This window comes from Manis javanica, chromosome 5, assembly GCF_040802235.1.
Source record: "Manis javanica isolate MJ-LG chromosome 5, MJ_LKY, whole genome shotgun sequence".
Lineage (NCBI taxonomy): Eukaryota > Metazoa > Chordata > Mammalia > Pholidota > Manidae > Manis > Manis javanica.
In genome coordinates this window covers 29,773,879-29,785,397 of record NC_133160.1, presented here as the reverse complement: position 1 = coordinate 29,785,397, position 11,519 = coordinate 29,773,879, and the positions used below count along the sequence as shown (strand labels likewise).

The window sequence follows — 11,519 nt, the reverse complement described above, 5'->3', positions numbered from 1 at the left end:
GTGCAGAACAATCTCCACCCTCCGTGGTCCCCCCAGGGCTCTAGTTCCTCTCCCTTGCAGAGCCCTGAGGCCCTGTGCCTGCCCCTTGTCTAGTGATGCGGACTGAAAAGAACCCACAAGGATACAGGCAATGGATCTGGCTGCTGGGTAGCACCCCAGCCCCCAGCCCCCATCTCACACAGCTGCCCCAGTAGACATGCCTCCCTCCCCACTGCCCAACAGTTCCCTGATGCACAAGATAAAGGGATAATCTAAAGGGGTGAGAGGAGTCCATAGGGTCTGAGTGTGCCTCTGAAGGGGCAGCCAAGTGCTCCAGCCTCTCCACATTAGAGTAGTAAATAACATGTATCCAACCTTTAGAAATGCCAAGAACCATTCTAAGATTTAGTCAGATAAACTCATTTAATCCTCACAACAACACTAGGGGACATAGATTTAAAACTGTACTATTCTTCCCCACTTTACAGCTAAGAAAACCAGTACAAAGAGGTTAATTGTGCAAAAGCACACAGCTTGTGAGAAACAGAGCAGGGTGTAGGCCTGGGCTGCCCTACACTGCAGACCCACACCCTTACCCACTGGGCACTCAGCCCTCGTGCCGTCATCTCTACCAGACCAGGCAGGGCAGAGGTGGGAGCAGCATTTAGTGGCCACCAGCTCTGGACCAGGCACTTGACAAACACTTGTGTTCTCAGAACCCAGTGAAGATGAACCATGAACATTCACTGTCCATGTGGGGAAGCAAGAGCAGAGGTCTGATCATCTGCCAAGAATACACAGCCCAGGAAGGGGTGGAGCTGAAATCCGAATCTAGGTCTGAGCTCTGCCCCTGCAGGTGCCCCCACCAAAACCAATGCCAGCCCCTGGAGGTGAGCAGACTGGAGACCAGGAGGAAGGGAGAGGAGGCTGGAGAGGAGCTCTTAAGGTGGTCCTCAGGCCTACCAAGCACTTGAGGTTTCCCAGGGGTCCAGGGGAACCTCTGGATATCTCACACTCCTTCCCTGGCAGGAAAGCGGGGGGACCCCAGGGGTGAGGGACTGGCCAGAGCTACCAGGTCTCTGAAGAGGAGCCACCCTGACGCTTCTGGGGCAAGGGCAACCACTGGGCTCTAGGGGCTGGACTGAGGTCCTGTGGGATCCCCTATTATGCACAACTGCTGCCAGCTGCCATGAACCAAGATGTTGCCACCCCCTGCACTCTCGAGCAGCACCTCTTGATCTGTGGACTTGGGCAAACCGGGATAGGGCCTGGACAGGGCGCCACCTCAAAAGGACATGGGCAACACCCACTGGCGAGAGGGTGAGGTCCGCGTAGACAGCTGAGACTGGTGTGGGAGCCCAGGAGCATGAGCGGGGATGGAATTACTGCCTCCCATGCTCAGTCCCACGGCAGCGTGGCCTCCTCTCTCACCAGCCCCCATCAGCCCCAGGCGCAGGGACAACCCGGCTCTGAGACTGCGATGCGGGTCAGGCGTGCCTCGGGGGAGGGAGGAGACGCGGCGGGGCGGCGCGGGTGCCTCACTGGAGCAGGCGTCGTCGGTACAGCACGGCCAGGAGTGTGGCCAGGAGCGCCCCCGCCGCAGCCACCCCGAGCCACTGTGCCCAGGGGACAGTGCCCACGCCCAGCTGCTCCTCCGCTGCCGGGGCCTGTGCGGCGGCGCGCTGCCCAGGGATGTCCTTCAGGGTCTGTGCTTTGGGGCTCTCGGCCACATGGATGCTAAAGGTATGCATCGACTCGTACTCGTTCTCCTCCAGGGCGTTGTCAGACCCCGGGCCCAAAGAGTCGCGACTGATGGCGAGGTCCGCGGAGCAGCCCGAGAATGGCTGGCTGGCCATGTGGGAAGCCAGCACGCCGGGCTTGCTCAGCTCAGGCTCTGAGCCCCAGGGATGTGGGCCGCCCCCAGCCGTGGTCCCGGAGGGGGACGCTGGAGTCTCCTGGGAAAGGAAGGAGGAAAACTTGGGATGGCAGAGGGACAAGCCAGATTGGATGGCCCCATTCCCAAGCCAGGGCATGAACTAGCAACCCCACCCCCAATTCCTACCCATAGTGCTGGTGAGGCCACCCTTTCTTGGGGACTCAACCTGCTGATGGGGCAGGAGGGCAGTGGGGGAGGAGGGGACAAAGGCCCTGCGGCAGCACCAGTGACCTCCTCCAGGGCAGCCCTCCGCCTCCTCACTGGCCTGCCTATGAGCTCTCCCCTACCCTCTCCACCCACTCAGAGCCTTTGGTGGTGAGTGGCTCCATCCTTTGGTGGTGAGTGGCTCCATCAACATTCTGCCTGGGCTCCAGGGCTATGGAGCAGCTAATAGGCCAGAGGCCTGGTCATGAGCCCGCAGGGCCCCACCAACTTGGTCCCTCAAGGCAGATAGCAGCAGCGGGGTCAGACGTGCAGGCATGGAAGGGGCAGCAGTCAGGGGCCTGCAGGGTCAGAGTGGCTGCCCCCTGCTGGATAGGCTGGGACTGTCTGAATACCTGTGTCATGGAGGGGCAGGCCAGCTGTCCTGGTGGTGAAAAGCAAGGCACTGAGGCAGACAGGCCACTCTGCTCGATCCCTCACTGTTTCATCAGCAGCAAAATGGCACTGCTAAGCTTTACAGGGAATCTGAGCTCTGAATTGTGACTTAATGCATGTGACCAGTGGGGGTGGCCCACCATGCCCGACCCTCCTGGCATCCACACTAAGAACTGTAATGACTATTATTACTCTAAAGGGTATGGTGTGGGGTATGGATGAGGGTAGGTCTCAGCTGTCCCTACACCCTCAAAAATAAGGCCTGGACTAGTCCAGATCAGAGACAAAATGGAGGCTGGAAAGGATGCAAGGACAGAGCTGGGGGCAGGGGCCTGGACCACTGCAAGGAGCAGGACTCACCTTCACAGGTCTGTCTGTGCTCCTCTTGGTGGGCACTGTGTTGGCAGGCACCTGGCTGGGCACCATGTTTGCAGGCATCCTGTGGTCAGTAGGCACTTTAGGTGGTGCTTTGGGTGGTGCTGTGCCAGCACGTGTTGAGTTGATGGGCAATTTGGATGGCATTGGGTTGGTGGGTACATTAGCAGGCATTGTACCAGGAGGCTTTGAGCTTGTGGGCAACTTGGAAGGCACCAAGCTGTTACCCACTTTGGAGGGTGACGTGCTGGCAGTTATAGAGTTAGTGGGCGCCCCTGCCCCACTGGAGCAGATGGCAGCCTCACCCTGCTCATGGGCACCCCCTGCAAAGACCACGCCAGTGGAAGAGGAGGACATGCCAGTGGATGGAACTAACACTGAGGGTCCAGGCAAGCGGCTTGGTCTGGGGGTGGAACGGGCCCGGGGCTGGAAGGAGACAGTCGGAGACACAGGCCCACAGGGTGATGGGAGGCTGGAGACCATGCCTGCAGGTGGAAAAACAAAGAGGACTATTACCCTAAAATCACAGTCACCCTGAGATCAGGAGGCTGAGGAAGGGTCTCTCTGCCCCAGCTCAAGCCCCTACTGCATCCAGGCCTCCCAACCTCCTCCCCAGTGGGGAATTCCACAGTTCCTTTGGTCACTGCTCCCAGGCCCCAAGATCCAGCAGGTGCAGGCACATTCTGGGTCCTGTCTATCCTCAGACCTTGACCTGTGGCCCAGATCTGCGCTCCCTCAGGGTGAAATAGCCCCTCCCTCTCATGGCACCCAGAAGCTTGATGATGGTTATTAATTATTCTCTGCTTTTTCTTCTCCTGCCTGGGACACCCCCTTTCCTCCTGTGCCTGCCTTTGTCATTTCCTTAACCTGGTGGAATCCTGAATACTCCCCCCACTGCCAACCCACATCTGCCACCAGCAAAGCAATCCTGGACCAGGGCAAAGGGCAGCAGGGTTGCTCCAGCAGGAGAGTTCCCGCCAGTCAGGTGACACCAGGATCCCAGCCAGGCCCCATTGTATGCAGATCTAGGAGGCCTAAGGGCTGAGTAGGGAGAGGGTGTGAAGGGACAAAGCCACCCCCAGGGGGAAAAGGGCATACACCTGGGGAAGCAGAAGGGAGTAGGTGGCGACATACAGTTATATCAGGATTCCCCCACGGAGCTTTGAGAAAGCATGTGCCAGCCCCTACAGGCTAACAAAGACCTGGGGCGATTTTGATGCCTCCCTGCCAAATCTGCCACCACAGAATTCATGGGACCTCTGTCCAGGCATGTAGTGAAATCTAGGTGTCTTTTGCTTCCCTGGTCCACAGTGGCATTTCTTGAAAGATGCTCCCTGGCAAGATGACATCACAAAGTATAAGTGAGTGCTTGGAGCAGAGTTTGGGGGTGATGGTAGTACAGGGCATTCAGATGGCTTTTAGCCTTTAACTGCTATGTGCCCTGGCTGTCCCAGGGGCACCGAGGGCTGGTGGGGCACCAGCATCATGTGGAGCCCAGTTTGGGAAAGAGCAGTGCAGAGAGATGCCAGCCTGGGAGATCAGAGCGGTAGCTCTGTATTCCTGACAGGAAGCACTAAGGTCTGGTGTGAGGGTCTGGGCCTTTGACTGATGACGACCATACTTCCTCTGGGGGCTGAGAAGTTTTAGTGGTTCACTGGGAGCTAGAGACCCCTGTGGGGGTAGGGCTCCCTTGCCAACAGCTGGCCCAGCCCTTCTGCATGCCCCCCAGGTCCTGGTAAGCCCCTACAGAGTCCATCTGATAGAAAGCAGAAGTGGCCCTCATTCTCTTCCCTACCTGCATGCATACCCTCTGCAATGTAGCTCCGTCCTCTTACCTAGGAATGGAGTCTGTCCCTGTTCTTCATTCTGGGCTGACCTTATGACTTGCTCTGGCCCACAGAATGAGGCAGGAGGAACACTGCCATTTTGAGCTTCTGCCCCAGGAGCCTTCTCAGAATTCTGTTCAGCTGCCATGAAAGGGTTTGTCTGCTGTTGGATGAGGAACTCATGGAAGCGAACCAAGGTACCCCAGCCAACAGCCATAAGCAGGGCTTTTATGCACACTGGTGTGTACACAGGAGGGAATTCAGACAAGATCCAAGAACTCCCCAGCTGAGCCAGCCCAAATTGCTGACCCACACAATCATGAGCTAAAAAATAGTCATATTTTAAGCTACTAAATTTAGGGACTGTTCATTACATAAGAAATGCTAATATGCCCGCTAAGAACTGGGTTGCTCCCTGGGGTGAACTCCCTTTATTCCCACCCTTGCCTCCAGTCCAAGGAAGAGGGGCAACTCTGATCTTCACCCACACTGAGAGGTCAGAAAGGCCCTGTAACTCCAGATTCCACACATACCTGCCGCCTGGGTATTACCCAGTTCTGTGTCCTGCTCCTGATGCCCACTGGAGGTCAGAGGACTGACAGCTGCCATGTCAGAGGTGGGCTCTAGGGGGCTACCAGGTATCTGTGGGGCTTTTGTTGAACTCTGCAACACGAAAAATGTGAATAAGGCAGTTGCTTCTCCCAGGAGCTGGCAAAGGGCAGCTTACACTCATGGGGCAGCTCCTTCCAGCCGCAGCCCATGTCATGGAGCCCAGAAACCAAAGAAGTCCTTGCCTCAGCTTCAGTAAGTGCCAGACCCTGTCTCAGATGACTTTGAACCCATGTCACAGAAAACACACATACCCATGGGGAGTCCCTATTCACCTGTCTGGCTCTGTAGAAAGGTGCCTCTCTAAAGCCACTGCACAGATCTCTTTCTTGAGCTTTAAGTCCATGGTTTGGTGTCTCCTAGATACCCCACTGCCCATTCATCTATCCAAATAGAATCAGTCATCTTTCCCTCAAACTTGACTTTACTAGCAATAATTATAGCTCCACCATCCCCTCCCCACCCCCTCCTGCCCTGCTCCCTCACTCCCCTCACCTGGGCATTCCCTGGTCCCTTGACCCAACCCAACATCTCACATGGACCACTGCCACTGCAAAGACCTCCAAGTGTGACCTCACAGCTGGCTGATGAGAGGGTTGGGTCTGCCACAGGATAAAGCCCTGGTCTGCCGTCCGGGAGCTGGTCTAGGGCAGATCCCCCTAGGGAACCCTGGGATTCTGAGCAGAGATCAGGAATGATTTGGGGGAGTCAAGAAAAAGCTTCTGGAAGGCTGGGTGAGCAGAAGTGGGTAAAGAGAAATACAAAAGCAGGGGGTGCAGGGTAGGTCAAGACAACACACCTCTCCCAGGGCCTCTGGTGGCTGGGTGTCCTGAACAGGGACTGGGAAACTTGGCTCCACCTCTCTGTAGCCATTGTGGGGGATGCTGGGTACCACAGCAGGAGTTGAGGGCCCTGGAACCTGAGCAGGAACTGACAGCGGCTCCAGAGGGGCTGGGGGGCGGTTCAGGGTCCCTGGAGAACAAAGATACAGTGACGACAAGGAGGAATCAGGGGAATCTCTGACAGTAGGGGTCTGGGTTCTGTTGGACCCCCAGGTCCACAGTTACCAGGCCCACATCTCCAAGACCTGTCCTGATGTGGGACACACTCCTCAGAGGAGACTAGCTTCACTGAGGGGGAGGCAGGAGTGGGAGGGAGAAAGGAGTCAGGGACAACAAGGAGAGGCAGGAGGAGAGAGCGGGACGAGAGAGCTCGTGGGCCTCTCACCACCCAGACTGGATCAGCAGTCACTATTTCTCTGTGCCCAGGCATTCTGGGCTTTCTCTTCCTCCTGGTAGGTGGCTGTCACCACTAACAGACCCTGACCTGCTGCTGCCTCCCCGGCCCCCCACTCTCTGCCCCACCTCCTGCCCCTGGCCCCACCACAGTTGTTTGCATTCAGGAGATTGCTGTTCATCTCCACAAATGAAGAGACACCCTTGGAAGGAGGGAAGGGAGGGAAGAGGAGAGAAAAGAAAGAGGCAAACAAGGCGATATTCTAAGGCTGCAAATCTGAGCAGGGTCTCAGGAGTTGTCACTAGACTGAAATATAAATAGGGTTGGCTTGTGTTTCTTCCTGTCTCAGCCCCTCAGACCTGACCTCACCAAACCCCCTCTGGGCACTTGGCCTGGCAGGAGGGCTGAGAGGGAGCTGAGGAGTGATGGGGCAGCTGGGGCAGGGACCTAGAAGGCTCCAGGGGGAGGGGAGGAGAAGAGGGAAGAGGAATGAAGGAGAAAGAGGAGACAGTGGAGGGAGGGGAGAGCGAGGGGAGTGGAGAGGAGAGGAGACAGGAGGAAGTGAGAAAAGAGCAGGAGGCAAAGGTGGTAGCCACAGAATTAGAAGAGGCACTGTTGGCTGAGCCCATGGAGGTGCCAGCCCCAGCTAAGCACTCATCATGCCATTGCTGGAGGGTGCCAACCACAAACCTACAAGGTAGATATTGCCGTTAGCCCATTTCACAGAGGAGAAGACTGAGGCTCAGGGAAATCAAGGGACATAGCCAAAGACCATGGCTACCTGGGATGTACACCCAAGTTTGTTCACTGCCCAGGAGTAGCAGGAGGGAGGTGACAGAGAAAGGCAAGAGGCACAGAGGTTGGGGGAGAAGGAGAGTGGAGGCCTGGGGGACAGACAGGAGGAGGACCAGGGCAGGAGGCTCACGGGGCAGGTTGCTTTGGTAGACCTGGGCCACTTCATTAGCGAGACCAGTCATCTCACAGGCCCTCAGTGCCTTAATGAAGGACTCCACCCAGCTGTTGCGCCGTCGAAGGCTGTTGAAGAGGTCCAAGAGGGTGTCCTGGTTCCCAAAGCGCTCATAGGAAGCCCGCAGTCTGTCCTGAAAGACACAGCCCACCACCTGCTCAGCCAGGTGGCCCTGGTCCCTCCCCACTTGGAGGGGACGGCAGCAGAGAGGCTCCGGGCAGCCATCTGAAACTGGATCAGAGCACAGAACCAGGCCAGGGTCTGAGCCCATGTTTAAAGGCAGCTATCAAGAAGTAGGCTCTTAGTGTATCCCAGTCTCCCCATTCAGAGTTGTGCATGAATTATCTTAATGCTATTACCCCTACTCACTGATGAGCAACCTGAGGCTTAGCAGAAATAAGGTAACAAAGATCCTACACCAGCCCGGGGCATGAGTCCCGACCCAGGAGGTCAAAGCCTTGCGCTTCTACAGACCTAAGGCAAAAAGAGAGCCTTTGGATTAGCAAAGGAGGAAAGGGTGTGTAGGAAAAATAAGGCGAAAGAAACAGGGCAAAGGAGCAAGGAGGCCAACTAAGAAACAGGGAGCATAAGCCGGGGCAAGATTGAAAACCTGGTGCAAGTCCACCCAAATTCCCACAGACAAGCAACCAGGCAGCAGAAATGAAAATCCATGAGAGCATTTACTACAGAGCTAGGGACAAACCACAAAATACAAGAAGGGCCCAAATCCCATCAGCCACAGACCTGTGTGCCCCCAGCATCTGTTAGGAGGAAGCAGCGGAGAGCCCAGGGGTACTGATCTGAGAACAGCTAACTTGGGAGGGATCTGGCCCACGACACTAGGGGCCCACAGCAAATTCTGGGGGAGTTAAGGAGGTCTGCCTCCTGTGAACTCTCAAAACTAGGCCCCGGGCTCCCTGCCAGCATCCCACGACAGGGGGAATGGAATCAAAACCGAGCAGGAACAACAAGAGGAAGAAAAATAAACGGTTCCAGTAAAAGTCCGGGAGGGGAGTGGAACCCGGAAATCCCAGCCAGCCAGAGCTGTATTTTTTAGCACTACACAAAAATGACACAAGAGGGAGCCCAGTGAGGCTGGAACTGCTCATTTTGAAAGTTAGAAAAATGTCAAGGACAGGAAGGAAGATAGAGAGGACAGAAAAGGAAGGAGGTGGGCCTGGCTTGGGTGAAACTCTGAACTCCACAGCCCTGTCCCCGGCCAGTGGCTGGCTGCCATGCCCTGGCTCACCTGGTCACTTGTTGTAAGGCAGGACAGGTAAGGCAGAATCTCCAGCACATGAATATGGCAAAAATTGCTGTGATGGCTGCGTATATATGCAAAAGTCTTTTCCTCAGCAAACGTCATCGCTGTCCAGGTTCTGAAGTGACAGAGGCTCTGACCCGTGAAGGGTGAATGGCCTGAAAGGAAAAAAGGAATAAAACATCCCACATGGCAAGACTTGGGAGTGGGGTTGGACAAAAGGCAATTCTTTCTCCACTCTTGGGGATTTTTTTCTTTTTCCTGTAATCGTTATTCTCATTAAACATCCTATTTGATTACTGCCTGAGTTCCATAGGCCATGAATGAATTTGCTTAAAAATGAGCTGATGACCAGAAAAAATCCAATCCAAGGGATCTAGGGCTCTGGTGGGTGATGTCTGCCTGGTGGGTGTTGGGGAAGGCTCTAGTTCTCCACTATCATCCAGGTGTGTACGTGCCCCCAGCCACTGGCAGCAGGAGGGCGCCACCTAGAAGTGCTGTTTCTTTGACGGTATACTAGAGAAAAGCAGCAGCAGCCCAACATGATAACAATCGGATTGCCCTACTTGAAAGGTGAAGAAAATGAAGTCCCAAGAAACCAAGGGGCTTGCTAGTGAGTGGACAAACAGAACAGGCTGCAGCCCACAAAGTGCTGAGGCCTCAGTCCCATGGCCACATCTACTGACCTCACAGTCATAGTCCTAGGTTGCATGAGTTGTTTTGCTAAGCACTAAGGGGCTACATCCCTGGTGGGGCAAGTGCTAATAACAGAAGTCAAGAGGTTCAGGGAGGTGGTGATGGTGTGGGGGTGGGGGGTTCTCTGAGCCATCAAGAGATGAACAAAGAACAATTCTGTGGATGCAAATGGCCCCTTTCCTGCTCCCCCATGGCTCCAGGGAGGTACCAGCAGAAGTCAGGTATTACCCTCTTCTGCACCCCAGCCTCAGCCCTTAAGGCACAGAGTGTGGGGGTATGATATGGTCCAATGAAAAAGAAAGGAAGCCCATATGTGTTCACAGTCATGGAGTGTCCACTATAGGCAGGCACATGCTTACTTTCTTTCATTGAGCCCCTTCCACAATACCCTGAGAGAAGTGGTGCCATTGCAGCCGACCAGTGGCCCTGACAGGATTTGAACCCAGGTCTTGCTGCCTCACTGCAGTTCACAATACACCTTGCAGGGCACATAGGCCCCTGCAGCAAGGGTGACTCACAGAGCCCTCTGCCTTCAAGCCCTTGGGAGGGGCCAAGGCCACTGCCTGGGTGAGGGGGTCGCCGGGTGAGGGTATGCCTGGAAAGATGCAACATTTAGTCCCTTCTCTTGTGAGATGGAAGTCTTCAAGAAGGGGCTGAGGACATTCTAACCCTGCCCTCCAGGGTAGCCGTGGTTCTTGGGTTGCTGATCGTCCCTTCCAAAGGTTTTTGAGGTTCTACAGCAGCCGACGTTATGGGGAACGTCGTTTTTGTTTTTGTTTTTATTTTCCATGTTTTCCTGGCACCTCTCTCCGGTCTCAGAGAAGATGGGCAGAGGGGTGTCGCAGACTGACGTTTGCAAGAGACTCCCACCGACTGCCCCAGAGGCCTATCAGGGCACTCGCAATTCCGGCTCAGATTCCAGGATTCCTGGACCGGACCCAGGTCCGCGGAGGGGGTGGGGGCTGGTGTTCGGAGCAGGTGTCACCGAGAACTGTCAAGACTCAGGGAAGGGCGACAGCTCTTAACCCCCAGGCGCGGCCGCGGCCGCCAGAGTTTGACGCACTCGCGCCAGGCCGCGCCCGGGGGTCACCCTGGGTCTGCGGGCCGCAGGAGGAGCTCAGAAGCCGGCACTGGCTCCTTCCGGCCCAACTTCCCAGCAGCCGGAGCAGACGCCCCGCGCCACTCACCTCCCGACCCCTCTGCGCAGGACACGGCGCGTGGAGCCCTCGCTGGCCCGCACCGCAGGTGCCTTCGGACCCTCTCTTCTCGAGCCCCGCGTGCCCCAGGCCCCAGGCGCTCCTGCGTACTCCGAGTCTCACGCGGCTCCTTCCGCCGCGGGCCACCACCCCGAAAGGCGTCCGTGCACCCTGTGCCTAGAGGACCGAGAGCCCGGGACACAGCGACCTTACCTCCAGAAGTCGCGACCCCGTAACCTGCAGACACACACCAGTCCACTGCCGCGAATGCTTCCCAGCAGGGCGGGGACGGGGCGGGGCGGGGCCGAGCGGCCATTGGCCAGACCACCGGGACGGCGGCAGGAGGCCCTTGGCCTTGGTTTGGGGGCCTGGACTCGCTGGATCCGCTCTTGGGACAGATCTCCGTTCTTGCTGGGGCCCAAAAGAACAGATTATTTTCTTTCCTTGTTTGTCTAGAACAAGGAAATCCAGGGTCTGGCTAGAAACCAAAGGCTGACTTGGAGTCCGGGTCCCCGCACTTTCTAAGCGAAGCAATCCTTCCTCCTAACGAGTAATTCCAGGAATGAGGGTCTCTTCGTCATTGGCTCCTGGGCACCGAAGGTTTGGCACATAGTTTGGGTGACACGCAAAGTTCACAAGGGTGCAAGTGCCCAGCCAGGTGACACACATGCCAGGCCTGAGGAAGCAGAATGGGGGGCGAACAGGTGGGTGTAAAGCAGGGCCGGCAAGGTTGGCTGGGTGTGGGCTGAGTGCTGTGTGGCAAAGGCCTTCCGCAAAGGTCTGGGGCGGGACTTCCCCCACAGTGTTTGCCAATCACCTCCCGTTTCCTCTGTTGGGGCAG

The 11,519-nt window shown here is 56.4% G+C and overlaps 1 protein-coding gene across 3 annotated transcripts; it reads right to left on the bottom strand.

Annotated features, from left to right (window-relative positions):
• Positions 1 to 383: 383 nt before the first annotated feature.
• Positions 384 to 11,433, bottom strand: MAVS (mitochondrial antiviral signaling protein). 3 transcript variants are annotated; one of them, XM_017654989.3, is made up of 8 exons: positions 10,892 to 11,431; positions 8,775 to 8,944; positions 7,484 to 7,658; positions 6,122 to 6,294; positions 5,247 to 5,376; positions 4,723 to 4,854; positions 2,873 to 3,372; positions 384 to 1,934 (listed from the first exon to the last, which is right to left on the bottom strand). In XM_017654989.3, exons 1-8 carry the CDS (start codon positions 10,992 to 10,994, stop codon positions 1,518 to 1,520), a joined length of 1,800 nt encoding a protein of 599 aa, XP_017510478.3. In that variant the 5' UTR covers positions 10,995 to 11,431; the 3' UTR covers positions 384 to 1,517. The 3 variants fall into 3 exon arrangements, with proteins under 3 accessions (XP_017510478.3, XP_017510481.3, XP_017510479.3); XM_017654992.3 differs by lacking the exon at positions 10,892 to 11,431 and adding an exon at positions 10,670 to 10,885; XM_017654990.3 differs by lacking the exon at positions 4,723 to 4,854 and having other exon boundaries at positions 10,892 to 11,433.
• Between the last annotated feature and the right edge of the window lie 86 nt (positions 11,434 to 11,519).

Bases quoted from the DNA above. Each gene is read 5' to 3' on its own strand.
- MAVS (XM_017654989.3), bottom strand. From the start codon at position 10,994: ATGGCCGCTCGGCCCCGCCCCGCCCCGTCCCCGCCCTGCTGGGAAGCA. The intron at 4,855-5,246 runs GTATGTGTGGAA...CTTTCATGGCAG, and splicing joins GGGTAATACCCAGGCGGCAG to CTGAACAGAATTCTGAGAAG. The intron at 1,935-2,872 runs GTGAGTCCTGCT...TTCCTTTCCCAG, and splicing joins GCACAGACAGACCTGTGAAG to GAGACTCCAGCGTCCCCCTC.